Source organism: Dreissena polymorpha, chromosome 4, assembly GCF_020536995.1.
Source record: "Dreissena polymorpha isolate Duluth1 chromosome 4, UMN_Dpol_1.0, whole genome shotgun sequence".
In the NCBI taxonomy this organism is placed as follows: Eukaryota; Metazoa; Mollusca; class Bivalvia; order Myida; family Dreissenidae; genus Dreissena; species Dreissena polymorpha.
In genome coordinates this window covers 125,168,948-125,192,733 of record NC_068358.1, presented here as the reverse complement: position 1 = coordinate 125,192,733, position 23,786 = coordinate 125,168,948, and the positions used below count along the sequence as shown (strand labels likewise).

The 23,786-nt window shown below is 37.0% G+C and overlaps 2 protein-coding genes across 5 annotated transcripts; one reads left to right on the top strand and one right to left on the bottom strand.

Moving 5' to 3' along the window:
* Window positions 1-640: 640 nt before the first annotated feature.
* Window positions 641-4,101, bottom strand: LOC127879688 (uncharacterized). Of its 2 annotated transcripts, XM_052426680.1 has the most exons (4): window positions 3,944-4,101; window positions 1,915-2,792; window positions 1,676-1,788; window positions 641-1,549 (listed from the first exon to the last, which is right to left on the bottom strand). In XM_052426680.1, the coding sequence occupies exons 1-4, from the start codon at window positions 3,957-3,959 to the stop codon at window positions 658-660; spliced, it is 1,899 nt and encodes a 632-aa protein (XP_052282640.1). In that variant the 5' UTR covers window positions 3,960-4,101; the 3' UTR covers window positions 641-657. The 2 variants fall into 2 exon arrangements, with proteins under 2 accessions (XP_052282640.1, XP_052282639.1); XM_052426679.1 differs by having other exon boundaries at window positions 1,676-2,792.
* Window positions 4,102-5,912: 1,811 nt separating this feature from the next.
* Window positions 5,913-19,233, top strand: LOC127878892 (ribose-phosphate pyrophosphokinase 1). Of its 3 annotated transcripts, none has more exons than XM_052425420.1 (7): window positions 5,913-6,145; window positions 9,199-9,388; window positions 10,221-10,319; window positions 11,484-11,608; window positions 11,977-12,150; window positions 14,647-14,806; window positions 18,531-19,233. In XM_052425420.1, exons 1-7 carry the CDS (start codon window positions 5,952-5,954, stop codon window positions 18,621-18,623), a joined length of 1,035 nt encoding a protein of 344 aa, XP_052281380.1. In that variant the 5' UTR covers window positions 5,913-5,951; the 3' UTR covers window positions 18,624-19,233. The 3 variants fall into 3 exon arrangements, with proteins under 3 accessions (XP_052281380.1, XP_052281381.1, XP_052281382.1); XM_052425421.1 differs by having other exon boundaries at window positions 5,914-6,145; window positions 9,199-9,382; XM_052425422.1 differs by lacking the exons at window positions 5,913-6,145; window positions 9,199-9,388; window positions 10,221-10,319 and adding an exon at window positions 10,331-10,365.
* The last annotated feature ends 4,553 nt before the right edge of the window (window positions 19,234-23,786 follow it).

Sequence of the window (23,786 nt, the reverse complement as noted above, 5' to 3'; positions counted from 1 at the left end):
AATGAAACACAATTTTATTCAATTATTTGTTATTTTTATAGTGCCCTTTGACAATTTGACCCAACCAGCTAGTTAAACTAATAATTAAAAAAGCATAATGTAGACACATTCTTATTCTTTAGTTAGATTCCGCAATGAAGGCTAAAATCTGTATCATGATTGGCTTGCTACCTATGAAAAATTACGAGTATACCAACACTTTTACAAACAGTTCAATGTTTTGAACAACTGTTCTATACACATAATTCTTATTAATGTATTGCCAGTATAAATGTGTAAAATATCCTTGAAGAGAATCTTTCGTCGTTTGGACTTTGATCTTAGACCAATGATCTTGGATACTAAATACGTGTTGTGTGATAAGTAATTATCGTATTGAGTAAGAAGAATTTAGGCGAAAGAGTTTTCACCAATGCCAAGTTTTAAAATGATGTTTATCATCGCATATACCATAACCAACGGACCCGAGCATTGATAAGGATACGCAAAAATTACCCTTGATACTCCGTATTACTAATCTATGGTGTATCTACATGATGCACGTAAGTACAAAAATTGCTCTACCCATTACCGTCGGTTGAAAATGGATTTGTAAAACCATGTGGGTGGGAACCTAATTAATGCTTAGTATATTAAACACTGTGTTGTGAATATTTATTACACACATGGCGGATATAGGTGCATCAAACGTAAGCTACACGTTACGTAAGCCAAGACGGCAATGAATATGTCATAGACATGCTCAGAAAGACGCTGTCCAGCTTTGTAATAGACAAGAGCAAGGGCGACGGTAATTAGCAAACACAAGCCCGTTGCAATCTGGATGCGATGTCCATCAACTGTTCTTGTGTCTCCTCCAATCAGCATCGATATGTACTCAGATGTCACGATGTTTTGTACAGGGACTGACATAACCAGGGACTCTTTGTTCTGTGTGTGGTGTTCATGGACTGTCAACGTGTCTTCAGTCAGCCTACGTTTGTACACCGTGGTCTGAATGCCGAGTGCAGGGACTGTTTCAGTGTCTCCAGTCACACTGGCGTGGGGCTCATTGTTCTTAATGAGATCTATCTGAACTGCTTCAGGCTTTACATTCAGCCTAGCTGTGTTATCAGAGGTCTGGGTGTTGTTTACCGGGAGTGCGGAAATGTTCTCAGTCTGCCTCGCCAGGGGCTCAAAGGTCTGGATGTTGGGTATCGGTATTGATGTTGTCAGCTTCCATGTGTTTTCAGTGGTCTGTGTGTATAGGCCAGGAACTGCTGTAGTATCATCATTGAGCCTAGCCATGCACTCAGTGGTCTGTATTTTGTGTACAGAGACTGCTTCAGTGTCTCCAGTCAGCGTCGATATGTACTCAGATGTCTGGATGTGGTTTCCATGGACAGCTACAATGTTTTCATTCACCCTGGTCGGGGACCAAGAGGTCTGGATGCTATGTATCGGCCTTGCAGCAGTTACTGTAATCAGCATTTCCGGGGGCTCAGTGGTCTGGATGTTATGAATAGGCACTTCTGCAGTTACTGTAGTAAGCCTGGCTGGTGGCTTAGAGGTTTGAGTGCGATTAATCTGTATTTCTGCATTAACTGTAGTCAGCCTGACCGTGGGCTCAGTAGTATGGATGCAATGTATCGGGATTGCTGCAGTTACTGTAGTCAGCCTGGCTGGTGGCTCAGAGGTCTGAGTGCGATGAATCTGTATTTCTGCATTAACTGTAGTCAGCCTGACCGTGGGCTCAGTAGTATGGATGCAATGTATCGGGATTGCTGCAGTTACTGTAGTCAGCCTGGCCTTGGGCTCAGTGGTCTGGGTGCAATGAATCGGTATTGCTGCAGTTACTGTAGTCAGCCTGGCCGGGGGCTCAGTGGTCTGGGCGCAATGAATCGGTATTGCTGCAGTTACTGTAGTCAGCCTGACCTTGGGCTCAGTGGTCTGAGTGCAATTAATCGGTATTGCTGCAGTTACTGTAGTCAGCCTGGCCGGGGGCTTAGTGGTTTTGATGCTATGAATCGGCAATTCTGCAGATACTGAAGTCAGCCTGGCCGGGGGCTCAGTGGTCTTGATGCAATTAATCGGCATAGCTGATGTTACTGTTGTCAGCCTGGAAGGGCGCTCAGCGCTCTTTATGTGACGTGTCGGGACTGTTGAAATGTCTCCAGTCAGCATAGCTGGAGGCTCAATAACAGATGTATCAACACCATCCTTGTACCGAGGTGCTTGTCCCTCATTTCTGCGAGCATACTCGCGTGTATGTGGATATAATGACGTTGAATCTTTACATAAAATAGGCGTCGGCGTTTGCGGGATTTTTCTTACATTTTCCATACATGTCTGTTTTCGTATCGCAAGTTGCAAAGGCAAAACTGACTTGACCCATGGCTGATTTTGATATACGCCTTTCGCTTTCGTTGAAGTCCTTTCTTCTGTTTCATCTTCAGGGCGCCCAACACGGTTGTCTTGCTTAGCGGAAGGATGGTCGTGTGCAACGAGGTAACCGTCATGCTGTTGCGGAACATTTTCGGAAGTCATTTGGTGATACGGACGATCCTGTTTACTGTAGGATGCTAATGTTCCCATCGTTGACATCTGTTTGAGGCAATCTATTCCCGTACATTTCTTACAAATCTTCATATCGAGATTCGCAATGGCGTTATCCGTTACCAAGGAGTTCACGCTTGATCCTATATGGCGACAGAGTTGCATCCGGCATGCTTCTACATATTTATATTGCACTTTCATACAGTTGTATAACTCATCGAGATTCTGTTCCATGGGTTGAAACATCCGGGAGGAATCTGATGGCAATAAAAACGTTAATATGAACATCTAAATCGCAAATTTTTATTCGATGAAATTCGTGATTTGACGTGGGTAATAAATACCTTATGGCATTGTGTGAATTGAAGTTGTATTGACTACATTGACATGGATAATTATGAATTACCGTAAGACATTGGGTGGATTGATTGACCTGAATTACAAGAATTGCCGTATGACATTGTGTGGAAATGACCTTTATAATGAGAATTATCATATGACATTTGGTATTGGATTTGAACTGGATTAAGAACCGCAGTATGACATTGTGTGGAGTTAGTTGACCTTATATTAAGACTTACCATACGACATTTGCGTAAAGTGATTTGACCTGGATTAGAAGAATTGCCATGTGACATTGAGTGGAGTTAGTTGACCTAAAACTGAGACTTACCATACGACATTTGCGTAAAGTGATTTGACCTGGATTAGAAGAATTGCCATGTGACATTGTGTGGGGTTAGTTGACCTAATATTGAGACTTACCATACGACATTTGCGTAAAGTGATTTGACCTGGTTTAGAAGAATTGCCATGTGACATTGAGTGGAGTGATTTGATATTCAAGTACAGTATATTAAACTAATTAACGGAAACAATTGTGTGGAGTGGTTAGATCTGAATAAGAAAAAAATACTACACAAGATTGGAAGAATTTATTTGAACTGCAATTGAAGAATTATATTAATTCGATTCGTTATGGAAAACATATAGAATGATATTGTATGAGAGTAGGTGTAGGGATTTAACGTGTATTTTATGAATTGCCGTATAATATTGTTTGGATTTGACCTGACGTAGAAGAATTATCGTATGGTATTAGGATAAGTGATTGAACCTGGATAAGAAGTATAACCGTATGACATGGTTTGGAATAGTTTGGGCTAGATGAAAGGATAAACTTTAAAGTGCGTTGACATATTGAATACCGGACTAAAGAGCATCGCAAATTATTCAATTAATACATTCGATAAAAAGCTGCAGTTTGTTGTGCACTCTTTTTACAACTGTATTAAAAATACCTTTCACATGTTCGGTTAGATCTAGTACAGTATAAACAGAAACAAGAAAACCCTTATGATTTTTATTATGCTCACATATAAACACTAAATATCATAAAAATACTTGCCTTTGCTTAGAACCATGTTTAAGATTTTGATGTTGCTTCACATTTTCCAGCATACATGTGTTGTCAATTTATTAAAATGAAATGAATTGTGCATGTTATTTAGTTTGACATTCGTGCTTATTAGACGTCCAGGTTGTATCGTTACTCAGTTACAACGTCAAAACATGAACGTTATGACGTTATAAACAAACTGACGTTGGTATTTATGGGGCGCCGTTTCAACATTTGGTATTATCTGCATAAATCATTTCTTGACATTAATTAATCTATGTCTTTATATCAGGTTAATATAAACGATATCTTGATATCAAGCAATTATACAATGAAATCTTAAAATCGAATTCTAAAAGCGACCGCATTGATGGCCAGACTCAGCATGTCCTTACCAAGTTCAGGCTCTACAAGTCCCTTTGAGTCTCCACTCTACTCCACGGCTGCGAGACCTGGACGCTTCACGCGGACACAGAACGAAGGATACAAGCATTTGAACATAAATGTCTCTGAAGACTACTCCGCATCTACTACACGAAGCACAAAACCAACGAGTACGTCCGGAACATGACTGCAAGGCCAAACAAATATATAAAATAGGTCCGTTTCTGGTCTCCTTGGAAAAAAAACAGGGTCGGTAGGTAGTGATTTTTTTTCGGGTACTAGAATGGAAGGCTACTAAAGCGTATAATAAGAAAATCATGTATAGATATGCTTTGTTTGCTTGAAATTACATCTTATATGAACGAAAATGAACCAAATTATTTTTGGGCGACCCAATAAAAAGTTGAGGGTCGGCGCCGATTCGGGAGACACGGTCGGGCGCAAGAAACGGACCTAATTTTTTTTGCCTTACACGTGTTGGTCCACGAGAACACCTAGCGTCAAACGACGAAAACTGGCTTGGTTTGGACACGTCACCAGATACGACTCTCTGTGCAAGTTTGTTCTCCAGAGCACGCTAGAGGGAGGCCAACGTCGAGGCCGCCAGAAGAAAAGCTGGCTGGACAATGAAAAAGAGTTGACATCCCTTCCCATAGATGAATTACTCTGTGCAGCACACAATATACCTGACTGGATGATTTTGCTGCTGCTGCTGACGATGATTTTGCTGCTGCGGCTGCTGCTGCTGCTGATGATGATGATGACGATGGATTGACGCCAACAGTTTAAAAGCGATACCGCGTGCAGACATTGCACGAGTTAACGCCAAACAGAGAACAGAGACATTCTTAAAGAAATGAAGACCTTCGTCAAGTGCCTGTTCAGAACTTAACAGTCATAGGACAGGTACCATGACCTGTTCAGACTAGAACATGCTATCAGAACTCAGTAGACTAGCACCACATGCACAAACATGCACAAACGATGCCAACATGTGCCGTGTCAAAGTGACCCTGTGTAAAACCCAACCAAACAGCCGAACAAATCTTGCAGGAATGCATGGACCATCAACTACTGAGGGAAAACGAATGGCTCGAAACAACTGTGCTGCTGGAGAAGTTGTACGGACAGGTGGGCCATTTGACAGAAAATCAACCGTTTCTTCCTTGCCTCCGGACTTCAAGTGTTGCGGCGATGCAGAAAATGATGATGCGATTTTACATATAAAAAGCAAAGATATGTATGCATCTCTAAACATAAACACCATAGGCTATTAACTAGTGTATGAACATTATTTTAATTGAAGTGTTGGATTATTGAATAAATTGTACAAATTTTAAACATACATATAGGATTTATCATATTTACTCATGTATACACATAACAATACGATAACCTTTTACAGTTAAATTTAATGTAGATCTAGATTCTATCTTAATAATTCATTCATAATTCTAAAATTCTTATCCCATATTACAATATCACTTCTTTTCCGATTGGACCCTGTGGTGCATTAACGGTAACTCTTGCGATTCCTCGCTGCCAAATTTTATACAGTGGTCTCCCATGATAAAACTAAATAAAAAGGGAGGTCACCGACAGAACTTTGACTCTTCACCACACCGAGCACTTGATGACCGAGCACGCAGAAAATCTGTGTTGCAAACCGAAAGAAAGTTGTTTGACAAATATTACGGAGAAGAAGATGCCTAATATAAAGGTGTTTAGTGGAAGTTCCCACCCTGATCTTACACAGAAGATATGCGATCGACTTGGGATAGAGCCAGGAAAAGTTTCGCTCAAAAAGTTTAGCAATGGCGAATGCAGGTAAATTGGGTTTTAAAACTACCTAATAGTCAGTGAAAAAAATGTGTAGCTGAAAGAAAAAAACACACAATTGCATCTATTAATGCTAATATGCATGTTGAGAAAAATAAACTACAACAGAGTTTCTTCTTTTTGATTTAATTAACTTCCCGTATATCAGCTCTAAGTTTTCGGACATTAAGTTTTCGGACACCCCTCTTTTTTAGCCAAAATAAAACATTTTTGTGACTATATTTTCGGACATATATAATGACTCCAATTTTTGACAGAATATTTTACAGCTTTTACCTGATTTCTGCCCTGTTTTCACTTATCTGTGACCCTTCGATCATGGAGTTTTACAACCGGATTAAGGTCATAAAACGTTGCATATGAATTCCCTGAGGGCAATGGAACATTACAATTGCGTTATTGGGTAAACAATGGTTTCACCCAACAGCATTTGAAATGATATCGTATTCAGGAAGCATTATGGTTGTTTTTTTATAACATTTTATATACCATTTTAGGTAAGAGATTGTAAATAAGTGAAGTTGTATTTTTTTTAAGTAGAGAAAGGAGAGTACAACACAATAAAATTATTGCACATTTATTAATTGGTTTTATTTAAATATAATAATTGACAAACCAACATCACATATATGTCTCTAAATTTTCAGACACTTCAATTTTTCGAAAAAAAAGAACAATTTTTGTGTTATTTTAAGTGTCAGAAAACTTAGAGTAATTATGGTACTTAGAATCAAGATTTTAATGAGGACCAATATGGAGGCTCCAAATTAAGCAATAATGGCTAAATTGAGGGCCAATAACCCAGGGGTGGCGAAATCTCAAAAAACTATACTTGTCCACGGACAACCATTTAGGAAATTTAACTTGCCCGTTGCTGAACTACACTTGTCCGTTAATGTTTATATACATTATAAACGCATTTATTGATTAATGTTAAATAATGTGGAATATATCAAAATGAGTATGATTTGCTTGTTTTGTTTATAATTGTATTTCAATGGTACATTCATTATAGCAGTATATAATAAACAATATAAAGACTCTCTCAAACTTTAAATCTTGCGAAGCTAGTGTTATTAAAACATGTGCTGAACATAAGTACATTGTAATCTTAACAAATTAAACTAGTCCAGTATGTGGACCTCATCAGACTGAGGCTCCGCTACTGGTAGCAATTTGATTATATAAACTGGTAACCATTGAAAATCTGTTAGCCAAGTTTCTTGAAAAGTTCTGGTGCGTTTACTAAGATCATATTTTTTATCATAATCTTTCTTAGTTTTTTGGGATGTGGGCTGCTCAAAGCATCGGGTTTCTGCTTCATTGTTGAAGATTTAAAAAATAGTTTCATCTTTACCATTAAAGTTGTCTTAAATAACAAGGTAGACCGTGTTTTGATTATCTTAGATTGATACTTTTTATTTCCGTCTGATTGTAAAAATAAAGAAACCAGTCTGTACAATGTCTAACAGTCGGGCTGAATGTTGGAAATGTGGCATGCTCCCGGTCTCTTATAGAATAAGGGAGATCCCTGCGCAGGAAAGTGCACGTATTTTAGCTTAATCGCGTGTCAACATCCGGTTTTGTAAAACTTAATTACGGCTTTAATATAATGTATTTTTGTATACCTGGACGCGACTTTTAAAAAACTTGTTGTCCACGGACAACTTAATTGAAAAAAGTCAGTTGCCCAGACAAGCAAATGTACGACTCGGGCAACTCGGACATTTGATTTCGCCACCCCTGTAACCGAAAACAAGAATTTTAGATCTCCTGATCTCATAGTGCTAATAAAGGTGAGCTATTGTGATCATCCTAAGTACGGCTTCAGTTGACATGTGGTGCTTAGTGTGGCTCGTCAACTTTTAGCTCGTTACCATCATAGAGGCCACATTTCTCATCCAATCTCGGTGAAACTTAGTAAGAATGTTTATCTTGACAATGCTAAGGCTGATATCAAATCTGGGTCTCGTGCTTTCAAAAACAAGTTCACCAGCTTAAATTTTAGAAAAACCTTGTTGCCATTCAAATGGCGACATTTATAAATAAATCTTGATTACATTTGGTCAGAATGTTTACTTTGACAATAGTAGGCAACTTGGTAATGTGCTTTCAAAAACTAGGTAACTAGGTCAAATCTTCATAAAACCTTGTTACCACTGTTTAGGATAGAAACTGACTTTTTAGCCAGGCCGATGAGTTAGTAGCCCAAAACCATAATTATCAAATACTTATTTTTAACAAAACAAAATTAGACAACATTATAAAATGTATGCCATAATTCAATTAATTCAGTGCTCAAGCTAGGCCTAAATTTGAGGGCGCCCCGCCCTGCCCTGCCAAACCTCCGCCCTGCCCTTCCTAGGGCCCCCACCGCCCTTAAAAAAACAAAAAAAATATATTTTTTTTAATATAATAATTTATAAATCTCTTATTACATAACAAGTAATTAATTTATTTCTCATTGTAGACATTTTATTTAAATGGTTTAATAATAATGGGAATAATATATTCTAACAATTATTAATAAAATATAAATTAACATACAACAGGAAGCATTCCAGAAAAGCCCGTGTGCTCGAAAGTGCCCTTTTGACAAAAAAGCCCCCCTGCCCTTTTTAAATCCTAGCTGGAGCACTGTAATTATGCCCTGGGATAAAATTGTCCATGATAAAAGTAAAAAAACTGCTGTGTTTGTTTTTTTTAATAATTAATAGAAACGGTTGAAAATTCACAGCATTAACAGAAATGTATATGCTGGTTTGACCAAAGTCAATGAATTATACAAGTTGTTTTGTCTTCTTTGGCTACTGGTCCCTAAAATCAACCAAACAAAAATAAATAGACATGAAAGTTGAAGAAATTGTTTCATGTACGATACAGTTATAGACATATTAGCAAACCTGTCCATCAGTCAACCGACTGTATTGTATGCAAGCTGACATAGCAGGACTAAGATTAAGACGTACAATTTTGTAAAGAAATACTTCCTGAAATGTCCAATATATCACAGTAAACCACTAAACCTTAATTTTATTCAGTGTAGAAATCGGTGAATCAGTGCGTGGTGAAGATGTGTACATTGTGCAGACAGGTTGCAGTGAGGTTAACGATATGTTGATGGAATTGCTCATCATGATCAATGCGTGTAAGATTGCTTCTGCTATACGGGTCACCGCTGTCATTCCATGCTTTCCATATGCAAGACAAGATAAAAAAGATAAGGTATATGTAAGGACTCTATTCGCATATCACATTGATAGAAATTAGCACAAGCCCAAAAGCCAAGCTCTAGTTAAATTTGGACCAGGCTTGCTCACTTTCTAGATTTCATATAAGCTGACATCGTCTTGTTACATTTTCCAGGCCTCAAGTTATATTATAAGAACTTGAGCATGTTTGGTTGAAGTGCTAATTTCAAAGACTGGTACATTGAATGATATTTGATGTGTAGATACATACTGGGACTTAACCCATTGCATGCTGGGAAATTTGTCGTTTGCTAAAATGTCGTCTGCTGAATTTCAAAAATTAGCATTTTCTTCGATTTTTTTCACAATACTATCAGAATAGCAAACAGTTTGGATCCTGATGAGACGCCATGTTCTGTGGCGTTTCATCTGGATCCAAACTGTTTGCAAAGTCCTTCAAAATTCGGTTACCGCACTGAAAGAGTTAAATGCTAATGATGCAACAAGTATATCGAGATGAAATGTCAAATGTAAACAATTGCACTCTAAAACATGCTGCACGTTTGTCATCTGTCAAAGTGAAAGGTAAAACCACGTTTTCCTTCAATAAATGACAAATAACTGCTTGCTTCAATGGCTTACTATATTGGATTGTATTGGATCAAATTAGAAACAGTCAAACTGATAACAAAAAAGGTGGTCATTCGATAATTAAATGTAGAAGCATGCTTGACTGCTTCTATGGCCACAATTATATATTATAAGATACAAAAGTGCAACACAAAATACATAATTGACCCAATTGCTATATGATTGTGAATGTTAAATGAATTTGTCATAATTGTTTAAAAACATTATGACATTCATTTCAGAGTCGAGCACCAATATCTGCAAAGCTAGTTGCAAATATGTTAACAACAGCTGGAGCTAATCACATCATCACAATGGACCTTCATGCCTCACAAATACAGGTATGTTCACATTATCACAATGGACCTTCATGCCTCACAAATACAGGTATGTTCTTAACCCCATCTTGATAGGGTTGGACCCACCCCGACCAAACTAAATTTTAGCTGATTGTCTGAAAAACAAAACAAGGGCTTGTTCATAATCATTATAATGCTACTAGTTCACATTTACATTTTAGACGCTGACTGAATATTTTTAAGTGTTCTGATACCTCTGACCAATAACAGTTACTATTTCAGAACATTTACAAAATTATCATGGCTCTGGCCAATATCAGAATTTTAGCCTCTCCTTTTCCTATGCCATATCAGACTTTTAATGCTATACCCTGTTTCCCATGTAATAAAACCATTACATATTTTTTTATATTACACATGTGTAATACAATATTTTTAAGCGTTTTCATTTGCTTCGTTTTCGTTTATTGACCAATCGCATTTGGTTATTCTGATGAAATGACGTTGCAACGTCAAATGATGTCACGAAATGTAAACAACATTCGGGATTTATCATTATGTTTGCGTAAATATTTATTTAATTTGCTAATTTAAAAGCATGTGATAAAAAAGATGTGACACTCGTCATATCATACCATATTTTATTAAACTTGTGCAGGAAATTCGTTAGTAAGCTCGCCAAAGGCTCGCTTACTAACAAAATTCCTGAACTCATTGATATGGTATGTTATGACAACTCGTGCCAGATCCTTTATATATATCTTAAGAGTCAATTAACCCTTTTTTGTGTAAATAAAGGTATAACAGATTTAGATATCTTTTTTAATTTATATTAATACTATTCACAACCTAAATTGATAATAAAGCAACCAATTATAACACCATAAAGTGAATAAAACCAAACCGGCTTTTACATTATGTACACGTCATAATGTGTAATGAATTTATCAAATGCTTATTTATCACATTAACACATAAATTCATAAGGACTAGTTGAAAATCACTGACTGCAAGGCACTGAATCTTTCTTGTTTAATGCTTGGAAATATCTGACTTTTCATAAAATAGGCAATCAGAGTTCTGTTAAACATCAATGTAATGCTAAGGAGAAAGTCATATTGTTAGAAACTGCTCATTGAAATTAAAAGTCATATGCCTGCAACTGTCCAAATCCATTAAGGATATTTATCATACTTAAATTGATAGGGATTCTTCGATATTCCTGTTGACAACCTGTATGCAGAACCAGCTGTCCTGAAGTGGATAAAAGATAATATACCCGAATGGCGAAACTGTTGTTTTGTTTCACCTGATGCAGGCGGTGCAAAACGGTAAGTCCCATTACTGGTAGGTTGATATATTTGTGAACAAATAACTTGAATCAATCCTCATAAATAACCATGCTTAATAAATAAAGGGATGAATAAATCAATTATCAAGTTTTCAAAAGTTTGATCCATACATAATTCCACAGACATGTTATCTTTACCGTAACCAATTTTCTGGATAGGTCTGAAATTTAAACAATACGTTGCAATTTTTATCTTGGTTAAGTACAACAACAGTGCTATGCTTTGCAGTCAATCCACATACAAACTTCTTTCCCAACAGTTTGAACATGCTATGTTTGTGTTTTACCATGAGCACTCAAACCTGTAATTTGTTTCCCCTAAACTCGTTGTTTAAAACAATTATGCAGGGTGACATCAATTGCTGACAGACTGAATGCAGACTTTGCACTCATTCACAAAGAAAGGAAGAAGGCAAACGAAGTGTCGTCCATGGTTCTGGTTGGTGATGTGAAGGATAAGATTGCTATATTGGTGGACGACATGGCGGACACCTGCGGCACAGTGTGCCATGCCGCTGAAAAGTGAGTTCTTGAATTGTTTTTTGTTTGAAAAAAAAACAACAACAGAAATTTGTGTGGTTGATGGGTGGGTAATGAGTGTTAAAATTGTTAACCAGGTTTTTCGAAGAAAAAAACTGGTTTTTAGATTGGCGAATGTCGGCGGGCGGGCTGGCAGGCGGAACAAGCTTGTCCGGGCAATTACTCTGTCGTTCATTGTCAGATTTTAAAATCATTTGGCACATTTGTTCACCATCATTAGACCGTGTGTCGCGCAAATAATTACGTCGATATCTCCAAGGTAAGGGTCACAATTTGAGTTTGAAGGTCAAAAATGGCCATAAATGAGCTTGTCCGGGCCATAACTTTGTCGTTCATTGTCAGATTTTAAAATCATTTGGCACATTTGTTCACCATCATTAGACGGTGTGTCGCACGAAAGAATTACGTCGATATCTACAAGGTCAAGGTCACAATTTGAGTTTGAAGGTCAAAAATGGCCATAAATGAGCTTGTCCGGGCCATTACTTTGTGATTCATTGTGAGATTTTAAAATCATTTGGCACATTTGTTCACCATCATTAGACGTTGTGTCGCGCGAAAGAATCACATCGATATCTTTAAGGTCAAGGTCACAATTTGACATTGAAGGTCAAAAATGGCCATAAATGAGCTTGTCTGGGCCATTACTATGTCATGCATTGTGACATTTTAAAATCATTTGGCACATTTGTTCATCATTATTGGACGGTGTGTCGCACAAAAGAATTACGTCAATATCTCCAAGGTCAAGGTCGCCACAACTAAAAATAGATTGATTTTGAAACAACTATGTAACTATGAACAATCAGTAACAATGCACATTTTGATTTTGAGTTGTTTCTCTTTTTTATCAGACTTTTTTTATGCCCCCCTTCAAAGAAGAGGGGGTATATTGTTTTGCACGTGTCGGTCCGTCCACCAGATGGTTTCCGGATGATAACTCAAGAACGCTTAGGCCTAGGATCATGAAACTTCATAGGTACATTGATCATGACTGGCAGATGACCCCTATTGATTTTGAGGTCACTAGGTCAAAGGTTAAGGTCACAGTGACTCTAAATAGTAAAATGGTTTCCGGATGATTACTCAAGAATGCTTATGTCTAGGATCATGAAACTTCATAGGAACTTTGATCTTATGGATTCCACTACAACTGACAGCCCATATGGGGGGCATGCATGTTTTATAAACAGCCCTTGTTTCTAATTGAAATCAAGGTCAACAATTGGTTGACAATACACATTTTGAATTGTCTCCCTTTATCAGACTTTTTTCAACTGAAAACCTGGTTTCGTGACAATTTTGTCCCTTGTTTTATATTTTTGCTTGAAGACATTTAGGCCCCACTTTATGGTTATATGTGCGATAAATTAAGGGCTAAATAAAGCACATGCATTGAGCTACACTTTCTGTATTTAAAGGTTTAACCTTTAATAATACTGCACCCAGGTCCGACCTCAAAGACCTCGTGAAGAGGCCGGTAGGACCTGTAAATAAACTCTGATACACACACATAATACTGCACTGGTATTTTTAAAAGCCAAAAACTCAAAATAATAAAAGTGAAGCATAGCAGCAGAACAAAATTATAGTAATGTTCACAAAGATACACACTCCCACACTCCCACACACAAACAAACCTTCAAGTTATGTATACTTAGACTGACATGGAAACTTCAGATCTTAAACACAATAGACTTCATACATATGGACAAATAACAAAATAAGCATTTGATAAGTTAAACTTCTCAAAACCTATGCAATAATATGTCTGAATCTGAACAGAGTAAATCAAAATATTAAAACAGAACATTGTTTTAATTTGAAATTGCTCTAATATACATTTTTATCAAATCATGTGAGAATTAAAAAAATCAAATTATTGTTATTAATCGATCAATTAACAGCTTTTTGTCATTGTGATGTGCTTTAACGTGATATTATGGGCATCTAACAGTTTATAGGTGTCTATCGCAACCGTTGTTTATTTTTGGTGTTTTCACTTCATATACACTTATATTTGTTAATGCAGCATCAACATACTAAAACAATATCCCGGAAAGAGAAAAATAATGCATTTGAATATCAACCGTACTTTCGTTTGACAACTGATCATGCATGTACGATGTGATACTAAATTTAGTTTTAGTGCAGAGTCGTTCATACGACACAAATACATAATTTTGTTTTACGGATCGTTTCGGCTAACAGGACTGGGTGGGTCACGTAAGAATATCGAATATAAAATAACAACTGGTAGCAAGATGAGTTGCAGATAATTGGTCAGTAACCACATTTTAACTAACTCTTTTAACCTGTTCATTCTTGCTCAATTCAACAGTGCAAAATGCCCATAATATCACTTTAATCATTCTAGTGCATGAAAACTCCAAACATGGTTGTTTAATGACATATAAGCAACAAAAAATGAATAGACATTTCTTAAGGCTTTAATGTTTCTTGTTCTCTATCCCAAAGGCTGCTAGAGGCAGGCGCAGTGAAGGTGTATTCCATCTGCACTCACGGCATCCTGTCAGGACCGGCCATCTCCAGAATCAACAACTCCATGTTCGAGGCAGTGGTGGTGACCAACACCATACCACAAGAGGACAAGATGAAGGCGGCTCCGAAACTCAATGTAAGACTTTTGTAAACGAGCCGTGCTCTGTGAAAAAGGGGCTTTATGCATGTGCATAAAGTGTTGTCCCAGATTAGCCTGTGCAGTCCGCACAGGCTAATCAGAGACGACACTTTCCGCCTAAACTTGCTCAAATATAAATTTCCCTTTGCCACATAGATACGTATTTTCACGCCTTTGTAGTCCCTTAGAAAGTTAAATTAAATTTAAGACCTTTCTTACTAGATTCAAGTTTTTAAGGCTTCAACTCCAAACCTTAGATACTGATGAGCCGCAAACAACTTAAAACCTGAACAGACTGCGAGTAACTCGCAGGCTGTTCTGGTTTTATGCTGTTTGCACAGGGTAAAGATATAGAGAATAAAAGGTTAGTGTTGATTATAGATCAGGTTTATCATGCGAGGCTTAGAAAACAAAAAGCACGAGCCTTGGCGAGTGCTTTTTCGTTTTCGTGCCGAGCATGATAAACCTGATCTATAATCAACACTAATCTATTATTCTATTTATCCCACTTTTTATTTTGTAAACCTTTTTGTTTAAACAAAATTAGTTTGACTGGATAATTTCGCTGGATTTATGACGTCATTTCGTCGAAATATTGACGTCATTTCCTGCCGTTGATTATAGATGATATTTAATCAACGGGGCTTTAATCAACCGAATTCGCTGTAAAAGTGGGATAAACAATGTTTCATCAATTTTGCAGTAGTTACAAGCATACTGAGTGTTCGATAATGTAACCAAGTCGCTGGGCCACAGGTCAAGGTCAACACTGAAGGTCAAAGGTAGAAGGGGGCCTACTTTTTTGTCAAATCTTCATGAAACTTGCTTATATTTGTTTTAATGATATCTGAGTTTGAAATGAGTTTGAGTTTGAAACTGTCTCAAGCCTGTTAGCAGGGGGAATGGCTCTTTTCCTTATATGGCTATAGTAAATCCTTTTGAATACTCGAGATATCACTTTTTGGCCCATACGTTATGAAACTTTATATATTTGCTGATTTGAAAAGTGGTTTTGGTCCATTGAAAAACATGGCCGCTAAAGGGCTATACAGTTTTTCTTAAACAGCTTAAGTGAAACCTTATGAACAATCCAGAAGTAACATTTTTAGTCCAATATTATGGATTTTTGTTTATCAGAATAATTCAAGAGAGGTCTGGATCTCCTGAAAAACATTTGTAATGGGGTAGGGCATTATCCTCAAATGGCTTTAGTGAAACGTTTGAACATTCTAGAAGTTACATTTTTGCCCAATCAGAAAATGGTCTGTTAAAAAATAAGACTGCCACGGGATTCGACAGTTTAGCTAGTAATCTTGGTTTAAATTTAACTTGTAATTAAATATTCCTTTAATTTCAGATTATACAATTTTTTTTGCAGAAAATGACATGGTAATAAACAAAAGTCAAAAAGAGCTGTTTTATTTGAATCTTACTCGATCTTTCATCCAATATGCATTTCATACCAGGAGCTGTATGTAATCATTTGAACTGTAAATAATTCACAGATGACCTATTGAACTTTGCCTAGACAGCTTCTTACAGGTCAATGGGGTTGTTTCAGTAAAGTTCACCCCCATTTATTAATGATTATCTAAGATTACAACTTGTACTTGTACATGTTCTGTGTTGGAAATATTTTCAATTATCAAAAGTTTCCATAATGATGTGCCTGGAAATGAAACATGTATGTTTCATACTGAAAATGTATTCTCACAACTTGTTCAAAAAGATGACAGAACAAAAAAATCTGCCTCAATGTGTATGTTAAATCTTCATTGTATTGAAGTCCTGTTATAAATCAATGTGTAAAATGGAAAGTTGAAGCTCATCATAGCAAATTTATTATGCCCCCCTTCGAAGAAGAGGGGGTATATTGCTTTGCACATGTCGGTCGGTCGGTCTGTCGGTCTGTCCGTCCACCAGGTGGTTTCCGGATGATAACTCAAGAACACTTGGGCCTAGGATCATGAAACTTCATAGGTACATTGATCATGACTCGCAGATGACCCCTATTGATTTTGAGGTCACAAGGTCAAAGGTCAAGGTCACGGTGACCCGAAATAGTAAAATGGTTTTCGGATGATAACTCAAGAACGCTTAGGCCTAGGATCGTGAAACTTGATAGGTAGATTGATCATGACTCGCAGATGACCCCTATTGATTTTCAGGTCACTAGGTCAAAGGTCAAGGTCACAGTGACCCGAAATATTAAAATTGTTTCCGGATGATAACTCAAGAACACTTAGGCCTAGGATCATGAAACTTGATAGGTAGATTGATCATGACTCGCAGATGACCCCTATTGATTTTCAGGTCACTAGGTCAAAGGTCAAGGTCACAGTGACCCGAAATATTAAAATTGTTTCCGGATGATAACTCAAGAACACTTAGGCCTAGGATCATTAAACTTGATAGGTAGATTGATCATGACTCGCAGATGACCCCTATGGATTTTCAGGTCACTACGTCAAAGGTCAAGGTCACAGTGACCCGAAATTGTAAAATGGTTTCCGGATGTTAATTCAAGAACGCTTATGCCAGTAGGATCATGAAACTTCGTAGGTAGATTGATAATGGCTGGCAGATGACCCCTATTGATTTTCAGGTCACTAGGTCAAGGTCACGGTGACCCGAAATAGTAAAATGGTTTCCGGATGATTACTCAAGAATGCTTATGCCTAGGGTCATGAAACTTCATAGGTACATTGATCATGACTGACAGATGACCCCTATTGATTTTCAGGTCACTAGGTCAAAGTCACGGTGACCCGAAATAGTAAAATGGTGTCCTGATGATAACTCAAGAACACTTATGCCTAGGATCATGAAACTTGATAGGTAGATTGATCATGACTCGCAGTTGACCCCTATTGATTTTCAGGTCACTATATCAAAGGTCAAGGTGACCTGAAATAGTAAAATGGTTTCCGGATGATAACTCAAGAACGCTTAAGACTAGGATCATGAAACTTCATAGGTACATTGATCATGACTGGCAGATGACCCCTATTGATTTTCAGGTCACTAGGTCAAAGGTCAAGGTCACAGTGACAAAAAACATATTCACACAATGGCTGTCACTACAAAGGAGAGCCCATATGGGGGGCATGCATGTTTTACAAACAGCCCTTGTTAGATTGTCTTTTGTTTGCCGTGGCATGTTGGTCGTGATCTTTTTAACATTGTGAATAGATACTACATTATTTGCCAATGTTTGGTTTAAAACTGTGTGAGAACCATTTACATTACATTTTGTCTATATTATGTATATAGGCTGTATCCTATATCAGATCATGTGAGGTCCACGAGGTCATTACGTCAATTTGAAATACTGGTACTAGAAGCTTGAGAATACATTGGAAGTCAGTTTCTTAGTTGCATTGACATAACATTTGCTAAGGATGTAATTTTGTTTTATTGATATCTATGTTTCCGAAATGGTTCCAGTTGGTTAAAAATCAAACATTACTGCCAGTGGGGTGGGGGAGCAGTTTTTAATGTGCGACTTTATTGTGTAGATTGTGAAAACTGTGAATAAGCAAGAAATTGTGTTTTTACCCTATCATCATCAATCTTGCTTAGAATATTTTCAAACTGAAGTAAAACATTTTCCGCCCACATAAAATCCTTGTCATAAGGGGTAAAAAAAGCTCTGCCTGAAGTCACATTGAATACACAACCATGAAAAAAACAGATCAAGATTCTATGTTTTTCTTTTCAGTGCTTGGATGTTTCGATGATCCTTGCAGAAGCTATTCGCCGCACACACAACGGAGAGTCCGTCTCCTACTTGTTCAGTCACGTTCCCATGTGAAAGTGTGCCCAATGCCAACAGCAGGAGCAATACCAATGAAATCAAACCATTCCTAATAGTCCACAACCAAGTGCATCATGTTATATAAATACTCAAACACCTGTTGTCATTTTGTGTTTTGTGTGAGTTGTTCTTCATCACCAACTAACCAGTAAATGAAAAAGGTCACTTCACTTTTTAACCTGGTGCATGATTTGAAGGAAATATTTAATGTTGTGCTATTGTGAACCATCTGCTATCGTTTACATAGCAATAAACATCTGTTAATGTTTACATCAGTCCTTCATAAACAAATATCTGCCTGTCAGTTTACATGTCAAGCACATGGTGATCTCCAAAACAATATGCAGAATTCAAAGAAAATTCATTGGAAATTAATACATTCCAACATAGTGTGGACTGCGTTGAGGCAAAGCAAGTTTCTTCAGGGACTATTTTCTGCAGACTACGGTCCTATATTCAATGACAAATCAAAAGTGTACACCCTTCTTTCAAAGTGAGGACAGAACAAGAGATTAAGCGGATTCATGTAGAAAAAAACCTCAACATGTTTACATTTATCATGTATGATATATTGCCATGTTTGATTAAACCACGTGCACAGTTTAAACGACTTATGTGACTTTATATGTATATAGATAGATATGGATTGATTGATTGATACTGATGGATGGATGGATGGATGGATTGATGGAGGGAGGGAGGGAGGAAGGGATATAGATAGATGGATATAGATAGATAGATAGCATCGATGCGTTCCACCAAACTGTTCAAGACTGCAGTATCAAGCTCCATCTCAGTTTGTCACAACCATCGTTTAAGCGTCATGCAAATACCCAATTAGCCATGTAGAATATTTTCTGAAACGTGTTCACATGTATTCAGTTATTAACTTTGCAGTTTGAACCATTTCGTATTATCCACTTAGTTTCCTTAATAGGAAAAACTGTGTGATGTTCACTACTTCAAACTACATATTCACTTCCGGTTAAAGCACAGGTGGTTAGCGTGTGGTTATGATATTAATTAGTAAAAACATTCCCAAAATGATGTTTTTACAAATTATTATCATAGCCACACGCTGTGGGTTAAAGGATACGATTGTTTTTTAAGAGTCAGCTATTATCAGGAATAAGTTAGTGTTTTATTGGTTTGTACTTTTATACAAAAATGAAGAAAATTGTTTTATTATGTAATCTAATAGTGTAATAATTCTTTTATGTAACTAATCATTTGAAAGCAAATAATGGCATTCATTTACCGTGAGTGAATACATAGTTGGCAGTCAATGATACTGTTCAAGACTCTGAATGGATGACCTGACGGGCTTCTGTTTGCATGGCAGTAACTAGGGTGCAGAATCAATAGGGTTTCCCGGGTTTTACTCACGGGCTGGGCAGAATGTAAAAATACCGTTAAGAAATTTATTTTTGCAAATATCTAAAGTTATTGAAATACATTTCCAAAAAAACTTGAGTGCATAAAAGACAGTTTTTCTTGCAGCTTGTGCCGGCATCTTAAGGTATTCTAAGAAATCCTTGAATACGTCTGAAATCGGTAACAAAATTTCATGTTGCGTGTAGTATAACCGTGTACAATGAATGCAGTAGATACAGAACTTATGAACAAGAACACAGGATTATTAAATAAAGTAATTCTGATGTATTTCACATTGCCATAAGCAGCATAATAATCTGTCTTTAATGCACAAGTTGAAATTCTTTAGAATTTTTTTTTAAAGTTATTTGAAAACAAGAGGGCCTGAAAGGCCCAAAGTCGCTCACCTGAGATAAAAATGAAATAACCTGTTTTTTGCAGCCCAAGACATCTATGGAACAAATGTTCTAACCAACTTTCTTGAAGAATGAACAACAAATGGCCCCCTGGCGGCCATGTTTTTCAACAGACCTGAACCATTTTTGAATTCGTCCAAGATACCACTGGGACAAATCTTTTGACAAAGTTTTATGAAGATCCGACAATAAATGTGGCCGCTACAGTGTTAAAAAGGCAAATAATTATGTCGCACAACGGAAGACAGACAATTGATAAAAGGTGATCCAAAAAGTTCACCATGAGCAAAAAATATTATGCTTATAAAGATTGTCACCATGTTTGAAGATGATATTATTAAAACTAATTGAATAAACTGAATCAAGATGTGATAACAACATTTGCACTCAGCAAGTGTCATTCAGATTGAACTAAAAATGTGACTAAAGGTATTCACAATGTTTCACTATAAACAACTGTAGACATACAAAAAACTACCACCCCCTGAGGGCCTTGTTTATAAACAAACATGAAATATTTTTAGACTCACCTTGCAATTATATTTCCAATTAAACAATCAATAAATCCGTTTTAAAACACAAATCTTTGATAATGTGGGTTATTGTTTTAAACAATAAAACCCAGTTTATTTTAGCAGAAATGTGGACCCTTCAAGGGAGAGTATCTTGAGCATACTAGTATTTTGATGAATAAAGAGTTCTCTCAAATTCCTGAGTAAGAGTAACTGCCCATTCTATAAAGTTCTGAGATCACTTCCTTTCTGGCATTGGATTCCAAGGCTTAAACCTACAGAAAAAATCGGTATTAAAAAATCTACATTAATCTGCAGAGTTTTCTTAGTTATGTAACCAAAGCATTACAAAATGTCTGGAAGAGGTAAACCAGCAGGAAGGAAGAGGAAAGCTCAGACAAAACTTCCAGAAAATCCGGAAACTAGAGTGTTCAGTCAAGCTTTTTTACTATATAAATATAAGGAAAAAGACCCCCCCCCCCTCCTTTCGGCCATGTTTTTTACCGATCCAAACCATTTTCGAACTCAACTGTCGTATCCAGGAAACAAATGTTCTGACCAAATTTCATGAAGATTGGGAAAAAAATGGGTCTTCTAGACTGTTCAAATGTTTTCACTGTATACATATAGAGAAAACTGCCCCACCCCCTGGCGGCCATGTTTTCCCACCCATCATGACCATTTTCGAACTCGTTCGAGATATCAATAAAACCAATGATTTGACCAAGTTTCATGATGATTGGACAAAAATTGTGACTTCTATAGTGTTCACAAGGTTTCTCTAAACCCATATAAGGAATACTGCCCCGCCTCCCGGCGGCCATGTTTTTCAACGGACCGGAACCATATTTAAACTCAACCAACATATCATTTAGAAAAACATTTTGACAAAGTTACATGAAGATTGGGCATCAAATGTGACTTCTACAGTGTTCACAAGGTTTTTATTTGTTGACCTAGTGACCTAGTTTTTGACCCAGCATGACCCAGTTTTGAACTCAGTCGAGGTATCAATTGGACACATGTTCTGACAAAGTTTCATGAAGATCGGACAATAAATGTGGCCTCTAGAGTGTTCACAAGACAAAATGTTGACGCCGCACGACGGACGACGCACGACGGAAAAAAGGCGATCACAAAACGTGCTCATGGTGAGCTAAAAAGCACCACTCACCGGCGTGTTAACATCGATTGACGTTTAATTTGGAACCCCACAAAGTCACGTGATCCTGCACCCAAAACTCGGTCTCCACAGACCGTTTAACGGTCCCTCGTCGGGGCGCTTGAATGTCGAAATCAGAATCCCCGGGGCGCTTGAAAATTTTCGATCAATGCATTTTCAGTTAATATGAAAGTTTGCACTCGCCTGTCGTATCATCTATCAATCTTTTGCTACATGTGGTTGCATAGTCTCGGGATCGCTATTGGGAAAATTAACCAGATTAATGCAATCGGCAGTTCCCTTGGCGCTTGCATTTTATATACCCATGTGCGCTTTAAAATATGCGTCTTAGTTTTATTGCCCAAATCAAGCCCCAAACACCCAATGACCTGTGTATTAAAACACCCAAAATTTAGATACGCATGAGTCATCAACACAATGATTTTGTAGGTCAATAAACATATAGAAGTAGCTTACACCTTTAAATTCCGTAGATGATCTCGGAAACGAGACTTGCTTAAACATTGACAATTTATTTGTATAAGAATTGCTAAAATACAAATGAGAACCAAACGAACATGCACAGACATCACAAAATATACATTGTTTTGACCATTTAAATGCAAACAAATGTTGGTTAATTAAAAAAACACTTTTTCTCTCAATTTTTAGAAAATGACTTGTACATGTTCCAGTAATCAAACTTTACATCAGTTGGCTAATGGTTATTGCAAGAGAATGCGCACACATCGCGTCCGGTGATTTACGAATGGTCAGTGGGTATAGCCCCTTCCCGATTGGACGTCAATTTTCTCAAATCTTACAATAGTAGCGTATGCCAAAATTCAGTTGGTACTTAAGAAAAATGGCAAACGTTTGTGTTTATGAAATTCTTTAGCACTTATATCGTCAATATTTACCAGAATTTGCTTTAAAAAATGAAAGCCGTGATTATACGGGATTATCGGATAATGGATAGAGACGGGAAAAGTATGCGGTAATAGATAAAGATAAAATTATCGTTATCAATCACTTAAAAGCGTTTGTCTTGAAGAGTCATAACGCAGCAAATAACGTCATTTGACACGAATAATGTACTAAAAACTCAAGCTAGGGAGTGGACATCCCTTACTAATCCACCCCTAACGGCCCCGGGGCGTCTGAAAAAAAAACTGTAGAGCACTGATTAAGTGAGTGAATATTAGGGAAAAAATATTCGACATAGATATGTAGATATATGGCTGGCAGAAATATGCAACAATACCCCCTTTTTATATTCACACTATAAAAAAGAGCGCTAGGGTGCCACAAGCAAAGGTCTTTTCAACTAGATTATCACATGTTCTGTAGAGAAGGTATCTTTTTATCACTATATGAGGAATAATTATAATCTATACATAATACAAACGTGTTCTTATTTTTACCAGCTTTATACAATTGAATACATTATTTTCATACAGTATTAAAATGAGATTATACGATTTTGTGAAATATTTATGAATTTATACATAATGTGTAAAAAAAAAACTTATATACATATTTCTATATAAATTAAAATAAAAGTTAAGAAGAACGTGTGTCGAAAAATGCGAAATAAGCCAGATATTTAATTCTGCGATCGAAAATGTCTGTACAGTCGAATTCGCCAGCATATATATTATGCATGTACGATGTGAATCTAAATTTAGATTAACGG

Coding starts and splice junctions, on each gene's coding strand:
- LOC127879688 (XM_052426679.1), bottom strand. Junction 1,550..1,675: donor CAGATTCATCGCACTCAGAC/CTCTGAGCCACC, acceptor TCGCACTCAAAC/CTCTAAGCCACCAGCCAGGC.
- LOC127878892 (XM_052425420.1), top strand. CDS start 5,952: ATGACCGAGCACGCAGAAAATCTGTGTTGCAAACCGAAAGAAAGTTGT. Junction 6,146..9,198: donor TTTAGCAATGGCGAATGCAG/GTAAATTGGGTT, acceptor AATTTTATTCAG/TGTAGAAATCGGTGAATCAG. Junction 9,389..10,220: donor ATAAAAAAGATAAGGTATAT/GTAAGGACTCTA, acceptor CATTCATTTCAG/AGTCGAGCACCAATATCTGC.